The sequence below is a fragment of the Rhinopithecus bieti genome, unplaced genomic scaffold (genome assembly GCF_001698545.2).
Source record: "Rhinopithecus bieti isolate Rb0 unplaced genomic scaffold, ASM169854v2 scaffold_30015, whole genome shotgun sequence".
Lineage (NCBI taxonomy): Eukaryota > Metazoa > Chordata > Mammalia > Primates > Cercopithecidae > Rhinopithecus > Rhinopithecus bieti.
The window spans coordinates 250,358-265,332 of record NW_016812995.1 but is presented as its reverse complement, the minus strand read 5'-3'; the positions used below and the strand labels follow the sequence as shown (position 1 = coordinate 265,332).

At 48.0% G+C, this 14,975-nt stretch overlaps 1 protein-coding gene across 3 annotated transcripts in view; it reads right to left on the bottom strand.

Annotated features, from left to right (window-relative positions):
- Positions 1 to 14,975, bottom strand: part of DLEC1 (DLEC1 cilia and flagella associated protein) — a 67,739-nt gene that overhangs the window by 6,346 nt on the left and 46,418 nt on the right. For all 3 annotated transcript variants that reach the window (XM_017847410.1, XM_017847409.1, XM_017847408.1), the window contains exons 20-27: positions 8,655 to 8,808; positions 7,877 to 7,987; positions 6,807 to 6,937; positions 6,091 to 6,273; positions 4,668 to 4,738; positions 4,055 to 4,206; positions 1,944 to 2,062; positions 1,369 to 1,439 (exon numbers count right to left, since the gene is read on the bottom strand). In XM_017847410.1, coding sequence (XP_017702899.1) covers positions 1,369 to 1,439; positions 1,944 to 2,062; positions 4,055 to 4,206; positions 4,668 to 4,738; positions 6,091 to 6,273; positions 6,807 to 6,937; positions 7,877 to 7,987; positions 8,655 to 8,808 — 992 coding nt within the window. The remainder of the gene's footprint in view (positions 1 to 1,368; positions 1,440 to 1,943; positions 2,063 to 4,054; positions 4,207 to 4,667; positions 4,739 to 6,090; positions 6,274 to 6,806; positions 6,938 to 7,876; positions 7,988 to 8,654; positions 8,809 to 14,975) is intronic.

The window sequence follows — 14,975 nt, the reverse complement described above, 5'->3', positions numbered from 1 at the left end:
GGAATTAGGGAGGTACAGACAACCCCCCGGGCCCCCTCCTCCTCGTACTCCCAGACAGCGATGACCCGTTCTCCCATACCTGGGTGGAGGGGGTGCCTCTCTGCCTCTCTAATGCCACTTCCAGGCAATTCTCATTTAAAATTTTATAAAAGGCTTTGCAGGCTTATGCCGTCTGGTTCTATCACCTGAAGTCCTCATGGTCACAAGACCAGGTCTCCATGTCCAGATGCCTGAATGCAGGTGCTCTGCTCTCTCCCCACAACTGCTTCTCCTTCTAGCCTGTTTTTGGGCAGGCTGGGCTCTCTAACCCCCATACGCCCTTCCTTCTCCCCATCTATCCATCAGCCTATGTCAGCTTTTACGTCCTTCCCCAGCTAGACTAGTCTTTGGGGGCCGCCATCTCCACCTCTGTCTTGCCAGCATCCTTATCTCTCCTTTTGCACCCACCTGGCAATCCCTGAAAGAACTGAACTGCGCCATCCCTCTGAGTACCACTGCAGGAGGTCCCCCAACTGAACAGATTGCCACCCCCATCAATCTGTCCCCAACTTAAACTGGGGCTCCCCATTGCTCTCTCTCCAGCCTGCACCATGACAATGTCAAGCTGTCCCTGCCCTCCTCCGACACCTCCATCTGCCTCCCCACACCCAGTTGGTGGCCCCACCTCATCTCCCAGAAGCCCCTAAACTGAGAAGTCCCCGAAGTCCTGTCCCAAACATAGACATCTGCCTGCATCGAACCCATCTTCCCCTCCCCTCCTGCCTTCAGTCCTGCTCCCAGCCCTCCTCAGGGGCCAGCGTGGCCAGGGCCCTCTTCAGTGTCACCAGCTCCCTCTCCTAACCCTTCCTCAGGCCCAGAGCACTCTTTGTTCCCACATGCTCCCCTGGCCCACATGGGCTTACCCTTCCTCTTAGACTCAGCCTACACTCTGCCTCCCCTCCGCAGGGCAGTCTGGCCCCTCAACACCTTCCCCCAGCACTCCGGCCTCCCCTTCAGTTGTACACCACACACTCCACACACTGCTCTTCCACACACTGCAGCCTACAGTCACGTCTGTCTCGAGGGAAGCCCTTGGCAAAGACCCTGCTGTCTGTCTCCGCTGTATCCCCAGCAGCTCTCAGAGCGCAGCTCAGGTTCTGCCGGCTGGAGGATGAGAAAGGGATCCCCTCTTATCGTCTGTTCTCCACACAGCACCTGATGAGAAGCAGGGCTCCGTGGGCCCATCCACACCTCCATAACTACAGGCCCCCTGGACACCTGGGTCCTGTTCATGGGCCATCGGCTTCCCTCCCACCTTCCCTCCTAGCCTGGCTCACCACAAGTCACAGCCTGTGGCGAGAGTCCTGCTTTCTCTCATGCATGTCTTACCACAGGGACTGGAGTTATTCAGGCGAAGAGTGCGGGTAACTGTGTCTCCTCCGGAGACCTGGGTGCCGAACCTGGAGGCGGACAGACTGGATTCAGTACAGCCACAGCCAGCGTACACCTTGCAGGTAGGGAAGAGGGCTGGGGCTGGGGGCTCAGGCAGGGGGAAACACCACAGTGGTCTGGTCTCACTCAAGAATTAATGAGACCCAGGGCTGGGCTTCCCCAGGTGGCACCAGGTGAGCCGGGCTCTGGGGCTGCCCTGTGCCCTGGCAATCCAACCACCCGCCCTGAGCAGACTATGCTGATTCCAGTTCAGCTGTGCCAGGGGCCCCAGGGCTGATGCTGACCTCGGGCCACACTGACTACTCGCCACTTCTGCCCCCCGAAATGGTGGTGGCCATGTCCCCCGAAGCCACCTTCCCCCAGGGAAACCCTGGCCTGGAACCTTCTTGTAGGTGGCACCAATGGCCCTAGGCCAGCTGGAGAATAACAAGCCGATGTGGGCAGCCCAGCCCGGAGGCCGGAGGGTTTCAGGGGCTACCAGGGAGCAGAGGCTCAGGCTGAGCATGGAGCACCTGATGGCTGGTTCCTTCTGGGCCTGGTCAGTAGTGTAGGAGGTGGTCCTCAGGGAGCTGACAGGGCAGCCCACCACTGCCATATGCACTGGGATGACTGCCAGCGGCAGGTCTCCCACCTGCAAACACACCCCAGCCCTTTGTCACTCCTGTCACCAGTTGCTACCACATCCCCTCTGGGCAGGGCCTCCACTTGTCCAGCCAGCCCAGGAGGGGCTCCACAGTTTGGTCCCAGCCTCACTGTGTACCACTCTGGCTTCTCTCCCACTTCCCGCCATCTGTACTCTCCCTCCCAGCCAGGCAGCCTGCACAAAGCTCCCAGCCTGAGAACTTTTTTTTTTCTTTTCTTTTTTTTAATAGACACAGGGTCTTACTATGTTGCCCAGGCTGGTCTCAAACTCCTGGCCTCAAGCAATCTTCCTGCCTCAGCCTCCTAAAGTGTTGGAACTACAAGTGTGAGCCACTGTGCCTGGCAAGCCTGAGGCTCTTCGGCCTCTGGTATTCCCTTTGACCAAATTTCTGTCTTTTAAATGAAAAGAACTTTATTACTTTTCTCTGCTAATCAAAAGTAATAAATCTTATTTTTTTTAAATATGAGTGTGATAATCACCTCCAATCCCACCTCTGCAGCATGACTTGCTGTTAGCATTTCAGTGTACAAGTATCTACACTTCTTTCCTGTAGACTCAGATATAAATGGGGAGCATGCTGCACGTGCCTTTCTTTAATAATCTTTTCTTTTAACAATATAGGATTATTATTATTATTATTACTGTTATTATTGAGACAGAGTCTTGCTCCATTGCCCAGGCTGGAGTGCAGTGGCATGATCTCAGTTGACTGTAACCTCTACCTCCTGGGCACAAGCAATCCTCCCACCTTGGCCTCCTGAATAGCTGGGACCAGAGATATGTGCCATCACGCCCAGCTAATTTTTGTATTTTTTGTAGAGAAGGGGTTTTGCCATGTTGCCCAGGCTGCTCTCAAACTCCTGAGCTCAAGACATCCACCCACCTCACCTTCCAAAGTGCTGGGATTACAGGCATGAACCACTGCACCCAGCCAACAATATAGGATTAATTTTTACTAATAAAGAGTTTGTGGCATCATGTAACAGGCTGTGCAGAATTCCCTTAGGGATGTGGCCCAATGTCTGTATCCACTCCTCTACTGACAGACATGGAGAAGGGGGCTTAAAGCACCCGTTCCCCTGTACCTTCACCAACAACTTTTAAACCTTGCTAATGTGTCAAAACCAGTATTTTGTGGCTCTTTTATTTTGCATTTCTTTAATCATCAGTGGTGGTGACAGATTTTAATATGTTTATTGGCCGTCTGTATTTGTCTTTCTTGGAGTTGTTTATTCAAACCTTGCCCCCTTGGGATACCTTTCCCCAGCTTCCTGTTATTTAAGATCCCTTTTTATATTAACATGATCAATTCTTTGTCACACATAATACACAATTTAAAGCAAATATCTACTACAATTAATCTGTTCAATTTACTAAATAGTTCATGAAAATCTTCTATTTAAGAACTTAACGGTAGGATAACGTGTGCATGTTTCATCCCTCCAGACTAAATTAGGGGCGCCTTGCTGGTTACCTTATTCTTCCCTGTATCCTCCACAGTACAGTGGCCCACATAGGAACCCACACACAGTAGATGCTCCATTTATGCTGAGTGCTGGAGCAATTAAATGGACCCCTGGGTGAGCCCCACTGAGGGCGGGGCAAGGACGTGGCTCTGGGAGGCTGCTACTGTCCCTACACTCCATACTCCCTACTCCAGGTCTTGGGTCCTAGCCCAGGCAGGCAGCCTACTTACTGTCTCCTCTTCCCTCCTCGATATGGCCCCAGCCCTGCACCTCCTGGGAAAAGGTGTGGAAAGTTCTACTGCTTATGAGGACCCCTCCTGCCTAAAATGCCTCAGCTAGAACACCAGAGGCTGCCTCAGACACGAACGCCTAGCCCAAGCTCGGTGGGCATTGTGTTTCAACCTGGTGAGGTTTGAGAGTCTGAGGGCCAGGTGTTGGAGGGGAGAGAGGCTGAAGGCCAGGGCTGGGCAGACTCCCCACCCCCCCAGGCCACTGCCCTCCTGCGTGCCCTTACCATGCAGATGAGGTTGTCCCAGTACTCGCCCCACATGTTGGCACAGCCTGTGATGTCAATGCACAGCTGCTGGTAGGGCCCCAGCATGCCCTGGGAAATGTGAGGGAAGAAAGCAGCTCCTTTCCCGTGGGACAGCATGCTCTCCATAAAATCTGGGAAAGAACCATGACTCTGGGGGATTCACAGGACTGGGGCTGGGAGTGAGGTCCAAACTCTCGGGTGTGAGCAAAGAACTGCCCCCGACAAGCCATCCTTCAGCCTCTCCTTGGTCAGGCTACATGTGCCCTCCTCCTGGGAACCCGGAATCCAGGGGCAAGCTACTCAAAGTCCTGTGCGGTCAGCCTCTCTATTCCGAGAGGCCAGGTCCCAATGGGAGCCCTCCCTCATGAGCCACTGCCCATCCCAGATGGAGTCCAGGCCCTGTGCATAAGCCTGTGCCCTAGAAGGGAAGTGGCCTCAACAGGAAGAGGCACTGTCAGGTGGAGAGCCTTGGCCATCTGAGAGCGGTCTCTGGTCCTGGTCCTGCTCCCTGGCAGCCTCTGGCCCACATCCACAGAAGGCCATTGCTCTAACCGTGGCCTGGGCCCCAAAGCCCCACCCTGGTGGCGCTTACCCAGCTGCTCTCGCTTGGCCAGATGCTCTTGCATCCGCGCTGTCTTTAGCAGGGCAGGAGGCATGTCGGGACTTTACAAGTGGAGACACAGAAATAGTATCAAGTCAGACAAGCCTGTCCCAAGACCTGAGCCAGGTTCTAGAGCAACCAGCATTCTACCACGTGCCCAGCAGAGGAAGGTGGCCCTGCCTGCTCTTCCCAGGGGAGGGTGGGCCAGTTCTTTCCTTTACCTCCTTCTCTGGTCTTTGCTCCCACTGTACCCCTACCATTCAAACATCCCCAGCTGTAGGCCACCCGCCAGCTGCAGGGATTACCTCCCCAGAAACCCAGGCAGGCTCTGAAGCAGGACTCTTTGCCCACAGGCTCTGTGCCATGGTTACTCCTGGACGCAAACCCAGCCCAGACTCCCCATTTCTAGCCCAGAATTCTGCAACAGGCCCATTTCCAGTTTTTCTTGCTGACATCTGTCCAGCACTGGGTACACACTAGCTTTTCACAATAGAAAGTTAATGCCTTATAAACTGTTCATGGCTCCCCTTCCACCCATAGCAGTGGTTTTGAAGTTGGGCCCTCTTGCTTCACTAGATTAGGTGGTGAGGTGTCCACACGGTGGGGATTCCAGAAAAAAAAGTCCTAAATTATAATGTTTGATTTCAAGTTAGAGATTTGCAAAATTCCTGAATATTTAACAATCAGTTCTCCTGAACCAGTGCTAGCTGGTTCTGGCACACCTCTGTGTGTGTGTGTGTGTGTCTGTGTGTGTGTATGAGCATGTATGTGTGTGCATGTGTGTGTGTATATTTGTGTCTGTGTATGCATGTGTATGTATATGTGTATATACATGTGTGTACATGCACACACGTGTGTATATGTGTGTGTGTATATGTATGTGTGGGTATATGTACATGTGTATGTGTGTGTGTGTGTCTGTGTATGTGTAAGCAGCACTCTAGATCTTGCCTCTGTCCTTAAACATAGCAGCATTGCTGATCACTGTCTTATCTACAGGGCACCCTATCTCACTCTCCACATCTCAGCCCAAACATGCTATCAGTGGTCCCTGAAGACTCCCTGCTCCTAAACTCTTCCTCCCACCCCTTGGCCTGCACAGTTCCTTCTGTCTACAGTAACCGCTCCCTCACCACAGGCCCATCTGCCCGGTCCATCAGAAGCCTCCACTCCAGCAGGCCAGGCTTAGGACAGGGGGCCACAATCCCAGCCTCTCCCACAGGCCCACTCCGGGCCTGAGAGGTGGACAGCAGGAGCCATTTCCTCTCTGCCTGTCCCTAAGTCTACCTATAAAAACACACACTCCCATCTCTCACACCGTCTAGCCACTGGCCACCTAAGCCACAGAGAGGCTCAACAGGGTACACCCCATCCAGCTTCATCTGCCCTGGGAAATAAAAGCAGCAAGACTTACAGGCTGGTCTTTTTGCTCAGGCTGTTTTGGGGGCTCCCGAAGTACTCAAACTCGAGGGAGAAAGGGGTCTGTATTGGGGAGTGATTGGTGAGAATGAGCTGGCGATTCACACGGGTCCTCAGTGGCACTGTTGAGCCAAAGTCCAGGCGGAGCTCCTTCGGGTGGTCTGGCCACTGCTCTGTGCTGAAAACACTGTCCTGTGTCCACTGGTACTATGTAACATGCCACCCTTGGCCCTGCCCAGAGCGCTATCTTGGGTGGGTGTGCAGAAGCTGCCCAGACACCAGGCTTCATCCTCAGACTCCTGTTTCATTGAGCTGCCAATCACAGACCCACCTTTCCTGCCCGCCCATGATGCTGAGAGAGGCCTCAAACTGCACAAACTGTCCCTGGCCAGGGGCGGGCTGGCATGGCTCCCAGTTGCTGGGCCTCATGTGGGCAAGCCCAGGATACCTACAGCCCTGTCCCCTGCCATCTCCTGCCTGTCTGGGCACCATGCCTCCAAGTGTGTGGAGGGAGACCACACAGAGGGCAGGGACGGGGTAAAGGGAGCTGTCCCCACAGGAGTGGTGAATGGCCGCAATAACGCTGTGGCGTTTTCCTGGCTGCAGGAATTGGATGGGCGCAGACTGACACCACAGTGCATGCTGGTCCCAGGCGCAGTTGCCTCATTTCTCAGGCCACTGCCACCCCCAGACCCCCAACCCTGGGCTCACCTGCAATCAGAGCTCTCCTTAGAGATGGCGATGGCCACGTGCAGTCCCTGGGGCTTCCCAGAAATGCCTAGAACCAGCGGCTTCTTCATGCCTGACACGTGACAAGGGAGGGCCAGATGGGTCAGCTGTTCCTGTAAGAAAGCCCATACAGGGGTCAGACCAGGGCTGGGGCCTCTGAAGATGAGCCCAGATGGTCTTCCGCAGCACAGGGAATTGCTGTGGGGGGTTCAACGTGAAGGCCTTGACCTCTGGCCAGGCTCATCTCCAGTCCCTCCAGTGAGCCCAGCCAGTCGGCCCGCCCTCGGCCCCAGGAGGCCTGGCCCTTTCCTCAAGGGCTTATGGCTGTCTGAGTCTGCCCCAAATATCTGGGTATGCCCATGTGAAGGGAGATCCCTCAGAGAGGGCCTCTGGAGAAGCTACACACTTCCTCTGATGAAGCTGCTACCCTAGAAATCAAACCCTCCCTGAGCAAGATCTGTTCCACACCCGGGCCTGCCTGTCTGTTGTCCCAGAGCTCAGGCCGGCCATCCCATATTTGCCAGTGGGAACTGAGACCTGAGTCTGCAAGTCTCTGCAAGGAGGAAGTTTCTTTTCCCACAAGAACCACAAAGGGACAGATAGGAACGGCCCTAGGACTGAGCATATTCCACCCTGTGGCCTTCTTCTGGGCCACTCCAGGGGGAAACCTCTGTACCAGTTAGCCTCCAAGCAGTACCTGGCACAGTGCCTGCTGTGAGCAACAGTTCTGCTCTGGAATCTGGGCAAATCAGAAAGTTAGGCCCACCTGTGGCCACAGAGAATGGCCTGGGGAGGGCAAAAGCTCATGCCAAAGGCCAGGCATGGCCAGTGGGTCTCAGGGCACATCCAGGCCTGCTCCAGGCTCTCTGACCATGTGTCCCTAGCGAGCAGACACAGCAGGAATGGGGACCCCAGAACCAAATGCAAGAAATCTCTTCCCCACCCACAAGAACCAGCAGTGCGGCCTAAGCTAGGGCCTCCCTGGGGGCACAGGTGCGTAAGGTTGGCAGGGTGCCTTCCCAGTCACTCGGGCCCTACATTGCCTTACTCACCTGGGTATGAGCAGTCAACTCCAACTTCAGCTGGCACTCCTCGCTGGGGCCCAGCAGGCCATGTCTAGGGGAGACTGTCACCATGCAGAAATCTGCTTGGTGCCCTAGGAGCTGGCAGACATGAGTGAGACTGTTGGCACTTACTGGGCTCCCAGAATGGACCAGTATCCAGATAGCGCTCAGCACTGCTGCATGCAATGCTAGAGACTGGCAGACTGGGGCCCACAGCAAAACTGACAGGGCTGGGTGCTCACTTCTGGGGATAAACCAGGGGTCCCTTCTCCTCTCCTCCCCAACCCTGGATGGAATTTACCACTTGCTGGGAGGTTGTCTGGACTAAAGAAACTGCCCTTGAAGGCCCCGAGGGATGGGGAGCAGAAGGCAGATGCTTCTGGTGCACATGGATGTGGTCTTATGTCCCACAACACTCAGAGCTCCCCAGTCAGCCACAGGCAGGAGCAGCACCACAACTGGGCTCCAACAGCTACCTGGGCCAGTCATGGGCTATGCTGGCTGGGAGGCTCTAGCTGTGTTCACCAGAAACTCCTTCTTGGGCAGGGAACTGGAATTCCCTAGAGGCAGGGCAAGAAAAAGCTGGACCAGATACCCTGCTCCTTTGAGGAGCTTTTACGCACACTATGGAACAAGGGACAGGCTGTGGGAGGGAGGCTGAGTATCTCTGTTCTGCGAGGACATTTGGGGGACAATGCCCCTCCTCTACATGGGCCTCTGTTGCTGAGGGCTGCAGACTGCTGCCTGATGCTGTGGGCTCACTCACCTTGCCCCAGTGGAACTGGGTGGGCAGGAGGGTGCCATTGATAAGTGTGATGGTTGTCCTCGTGGGCACACCCACGTAGAGATTGCTAACCTCCACCTGGCTGTTCTGTAGGTACACATGGGGCTTCTGTACCTCAGCATACACAGGAAGGTAGCTGGAACACAAGGAAACAAAAGGCATACTGATCAGAAAAGAAGTAAAGCTGTCCCTATTTCTAGATGACATGCAGTCTATGTAGAAAATCCCAAGGTATCTGTATTTTTAGAAACTCTAGAACTAATGAGTGGGTTTGGCAAAGTTTCAGGGTATAAGATCAATATACAAAATCAATCACATTTTATACACTAACAACGAACACATGGAAACCGAAATTTAAAATACAGTACCATTTATAATTGCTCACAAAGTAGAAATCTCGGGTGTAAGAGAAATTGTTGCAAGAACACTGTAGGCTTATTTCAAAGTGGCTGAATTTCACTTTTCCTCTGGGCATATTTCAGAATGGTTACTTCCCCTCCCCATCCCACCCTGGCTAAACAAGAGAGAATTTTTTTTCCAGTTTTCATCATGAGAACCTACTGAGCCCCCAGGATTTTTAAACTCTTAAGCTAGCCTATACTCAGCCACCAGGAATTTGTTGAAGCAACCATTTAAGTGCTCTTCTGCTTCAGGTAAACTGATCTGTATTCTCAGTATTTTCCTATATCTCCAGCTTTTGGAATGGCCATTTGTCCTGTAACCTCAATTCTCTGATAGATCTAAGAAAAATCATCGTTTCAGTTTGTTCAGTCTTTTCTTGTTGTGAGAGCAGGAGCTTGATGGGCAAGCTCTTTACATGTCTGAATGGCTGAAGGTATTTTGTAGGTATGATTAATGTTCATAATCAGTTAAGTTTAAGTAAAGGAGATTATCCTAGATAATCTAGATGGGCCTGATTCAATTAGTTGAAAGGTCCTTTTTTTGTTCGTTTGTTTGAGACAGAGTCTCACTCTGTCACTCAGGCTGGAGTGCAGTGGTACGATCTTGGCTCACTGCAACCTCTGCCCCCCAGGTTCAAGTGATTCTCCTGCCTCAGCCTCCCGAGTATCTGGGACTACAGGCATGTGTCACCGTGCCCTGTGAGTTTTTGCATTTTTACTAGAGATGAGGTTTCACTGTGTTGGCCAGGCTGGTCTCAAACTCCTGACCTCAAGTGATCTGTCCACCTTGGCCTCCCAAAGTGCTGGGATTACAAAGGTGAGCTATCATCCCTGGCTACTAAAAGGTCTTAAAAGCAGGAATGGGTTTACCCAGACAAAGAAATTCCATGTGTTTATAACGGGTTCATCTTGTCCCCAAAAATGCCAGCATGCCCTTCCTGAAAACCTGCCCTACAGATTTTAGGCTTGCCTGGCTAGTCCCTATAGTTGTGTAAACTGATTCTTTGTAATAAATTTCTTAATAGGTTATTAAGAAATAAGTATTAAGCATTGACTGATACAATCATATCAAGGTAAATTCAAATGTAAATACAAAAGACAGAATAAATGTATTTTTGCATACTTTTCTATCTGATTTAAAGGGCAACTATAACAACCAATAACTATAAAACTGTCTTGATAGGCCTATAATATATAAATATGTAATTTGTATGACAATAATAGTACAAAGGAAGGGGAGAGAATAGAGCTGAGCTATATTACAGTAACATTTCAGACTATTGAAATTAAGTTGGTATTAATCTAAACCAGACTGTTTGGAAATTAAGATATTAACTATAAAGCCTTAGACAAGCAGTAAGAAAATAACTTTTTAAAAAGTAAAAGAAACATGGAGACTAAAATGGCATACTAGAAAATACCTATCTAACAAAGGAGAAGGCAATAATGGAGGAATGCGGGAACAAAAACACAAAATACATACAGAAAACAAATAGCAAAATGGGAGATGTAGGTTCTACTTTATCAGTATTTACATTAAATATAAATGGATTTATATTTATCAAAAGGTGGAGATTAGCAAAATTTATTTTTAAAAAATGATCCAAGTATATGCTGTTTACAAGAGACATTTTAGATTCAAAGACACAAATAATTTAAAAGAAAAGGATGGAAAATATATATCATGCAAACAGTACCCAAAAGAGAGCTCCAGGAGATATATGAATGTTAGATAAAATAGGCTTTAAGACAAAAATTATTATTAGAGACAAGGAAGGATATTTTATAATTATAAAAAGATCAATTAGAAAGATATAACAATTATAAACATGTATGTATCTAACAACAGCACCCCAAAATACATGAAGCAAAAACTGACAGAATTGAAGGAGAAGTCAACAATTCAACAATAATGGTTGGAGACTTCAACAGCCCATTTTTTAATAATGGAAAAACAACTAACCAGAAGATAAACATTGAAATAGAAGATTTAAACAACACTATGAACCAAACAGAACTAGCAAGCAACACTCTACACAGTAACAGCAGAATACATATTTTTCTCGAGTGCACAAGGAATATTCTCTAGAATAGCCCGTAAAACAAGCCTCAATAAGTTTTAAAGGACTATAACTATATAAAGTGGGTTCTCCTACAACAATAGAATCAAATTAGGATTCAACAGAAAGAAATTTGTGAAACAAAAATATGTGCAAATTAAATAACACATTCATAAACAACTCAAATAAGAAACCACAAGAAAAATTAGAAAATACTTTTATATCAATGAAAATGAAAATACGATATATGAAAAGTTATAGGATACAGCTAAGGCAGTGGTAAGAGGAAAATTTATATTTGTAAATACCACTTGCTTTAAACAATAAAAAAAGAAAGAAAGATTGCAAATCAAAAACCTAAGATTTCACCTTAGGAAACTAGAAAGAGCAAACTAAAACCAAAGCAACTGGAAGGACAGAAATAATAAAGACAAGAAAGCAGAGATAAATGAAATAGAAAATAGAAAAACATTACAGAAAATCAACAAAAGCAAAAGCTGGTTCTTTGAAAATAACAACATTGATAAACCTTTAGCTAGACTAGACTGACCAAGACAAATTTGCTCAAGATTCAAATTAGAGAAATCAGGAATCAAAGTGGGGACATCACTACTGATCATACAGAAATTAAAATAATTATCAGAGAACACCACTAACAACTATGTACCAACAAATTACATACCAGGTAAAATTGACAAATTCTTGAATTCCTAGAGTGATGCAAACTACCAAAACTGAGTAAAGAAAAACATCTTTTTCTGGGGAGGTGGGGGGTGGGGTACAGAGTCTTGCTCTGTTGCCCAGGCTGGAGTGCAGTGGCACAATCTCGGCTCACTGCAGACTCCGCCTCCCAGGTTCAAGCTATTCTCATGCCTCAGCCTCCTGAGTAGCTGGGATTACAGGGGCACACCACCACACTGAGCTAATTTTTGTATTTTTGGTAGAAATGGGGTTTCACCATGTTGGCTAGCCTGGTCTTGAACTCCTGACCTTAGGAGATCCACCAACCTCAGCCTCCCAAAGTGCTGGGATTCCAGGAATGAGCCACTGTGCCCAGCCAAGAAAAAAGTCTAAATTGACCTATAATAAGAAATTCAGTTACAGACATACCTCATGTTTATTATGCTCTGCCTTATTGCACTTCACAGATACTGTGATTTTTACAAATTGAAGGTTTGTGACAACGCTGCATTGAGTAAGCCTATCAATGTCATTTTTCCAATTGCATGTCCTCATTTCATGTCTCTGTGTCATGTCTTGCAAACTTTTTTGTTATAGCTGTTATGGTAACCTGTGATCAGTGATCTTTGACGTTACTACTGTAATTGTTTTGGGGTGCCATAAACAGCAACCATATAAGACAATGGGCTCAACTGGTAAATGCAGTGTGTGTTTTGACTCTCTACTTACTGGTCATTCCCCTGTCTCTCTCCGTCTCCTCAGGCCTCCCTATTCTTGAGACACAACAATATTGAAATTAGACCAACTAATAACCCTACAATAGCCTCTAAGTCTTCAAGTGAAAAGAAGAGTCATATGTATCTCACTTTTGATCAATGATTAAGCTAAAAATGATCAAGCTTAGTGAGGAAGGCACATCCAAAGCTGACACAGGCAGAAAGCTAGCTTTGTGCCAAACAGACAAATCGTGAATGCAAAGAAATGTAATATCTAGCAAATGCCCTATTTGTGAAAATTTTCAAATAAAAGATAATAAAGCAAATATAATGCTATGCAAACAAGGAAAAGAAAACAGGAGAAAGAAAGAATGTGATCAGGTTAACTGATAAAACAGAGGAGAACAAAACTGCTGCTTGTAATCCCTGCACAGGTTACATGCAATGCAATCTTTAACGATGGAATGAGGGCATCAAAGGGTAGGGGAGCTGAGCAAAACACTGCTGAAGATCGATTGGCTTAGCCATGTCAGGGCTCCAGCCCCAGAGCTCAGAGCAACACACGGAATAGTGAGCTGCCTCAGGCACAGAAGTCAAATATCACATGATCTCACTCTTAAGGGGGTGCTAAAAATGTGTACATATGGACATAGAGATTGGAATGATAGACAATGGAGACTTGGAAGGGTGAGGGCGTAGGAGCGAAATGGGTGATGAGAACTTCGTTCATGGGTACAATGTATGCTATTTGGGTGATGGATACCCTAAAGCCCTGACTTGACCACTATATAATCTATGCATGTAACAGAATTGCACATGTACCCCATACATTTGTACAAATAATAAAAATTAAAATTGAAAATTAAGAAAAAGACTGGGCTGCCACAGCATTTGCCCCCACTGAAGACTGTAGGTGTCATGCTGGAGAGAGGCCAGGGCAGAGCCTGCAGTAACACTGGACCTCTCAACTGTCACGAGGAAGAAACAACCAAAAAGATGCTATTCCTTCATTCTTATTTATGAATGAAGGCACAGATTGATTTGTGTAGCTGGCCAGTGTGGGTTTTCTCCACTGTTTGTTTAGGGCTGTTTTCCCCAAAGGTCCCTTTCTCTGATGGATTCAGGCTAGCTGTGTGCTCTGAGGGTGGTGACTCACATGTACTTCACCCCTTAGAAGAGGGGTGCTCTCCACATCTACCCCCTTTTACTCAGAAGAAACTTACACCACCAGCTCCTTATGCAAATCACTTTCCTCCTCCATTCAAAAACAGGACTGGACAGAAGCAGAAGAAAGCTCAAAAAGTAAAGGAGAAGCACTCCAACATCTGGGAAAACAGAAATTAGTTTTCTTGGGGGAATCTGAGAGGCTGCTGCATTGATAAGACTATAACAGATTATTATAGAAAAGGAAAGACCCAAGACCAACAAAGCTTGACATTTCAAAGCGTGATTGCTACTTCTGGAGACAGATCCTCCTGCCACCCAGTAGAGGAAGGGGCGGGCACACAACCCACACAAGAGCAAGCAGGGCCTATCTCTGGAAAGAGCCAGATTCGCTTTCAGAGGTTGTTAAGCTGGGAGTGTGTGAGCCTGGAGCTCTAAGTGGCCTTTCCCTGAGGCAGAGTACTAAGGGCCCTTGTTGACAGGGGAGAGAAAGACCCACAAAGAAAGAGCAGCAGATGTGAGTGTTGGGACTGGGATGGAGGTAGGGAAGTGGGAAAGAGGGTAGAGAAAGAGAGAAAGCAGAAGACCAGACAAAGGGAAAGGGTTGGGCCCTTGGATTCAGCAAGGTGGGAATGCCCAGTTACGTGAGCCAGTGCTTCCTCTTTTTTGCCTAAGTTGGTAATGTCTGTGTTTCCATCACCTGCTACTATAAACATTCTGATAATACAAGGTCCTTTCAGAAGAAAGAACAGAGACAGAAAAGGAAAGGAAATAAGCAAAGACTTAATAGAAAGCCCTTCCCCTGAGCAGCAGGCAGACTTAGCCTTCACATCTAATGCCCGCAAAGTGCCCTGAAGGACCAGTGCAAAGACTCATATCTAGACCTGTATTTGTTATCACAGGAGAGGACATTCGAACAACTGTCAACTGTCAGATAGTCAAGTATACAAAGTCCGACAACATTTGTCATGGTAAGAGTGTGGGGTAGTGGCTAGTCTCACACACTGTAGGCAGAAGTATAAAATGATACAGTCTTTTTGGAGGATAATTCAAGAACATCCATAAATATTTAAACGAGCATTTAAATGTTTTTACAATGAAACACCAAATATATGCAAAAATGAGAATAAAACATATATACAGTTTAAACATGTATATAGTTTAACTAATAATAAAACAACATCTATGTACTACCTCCACACAACTTCAGAAACAAAATATTATCACCAGCCAGCTTAAGAAAATGTATGTGTATGTGTGTGTATATATATATATAAGCAA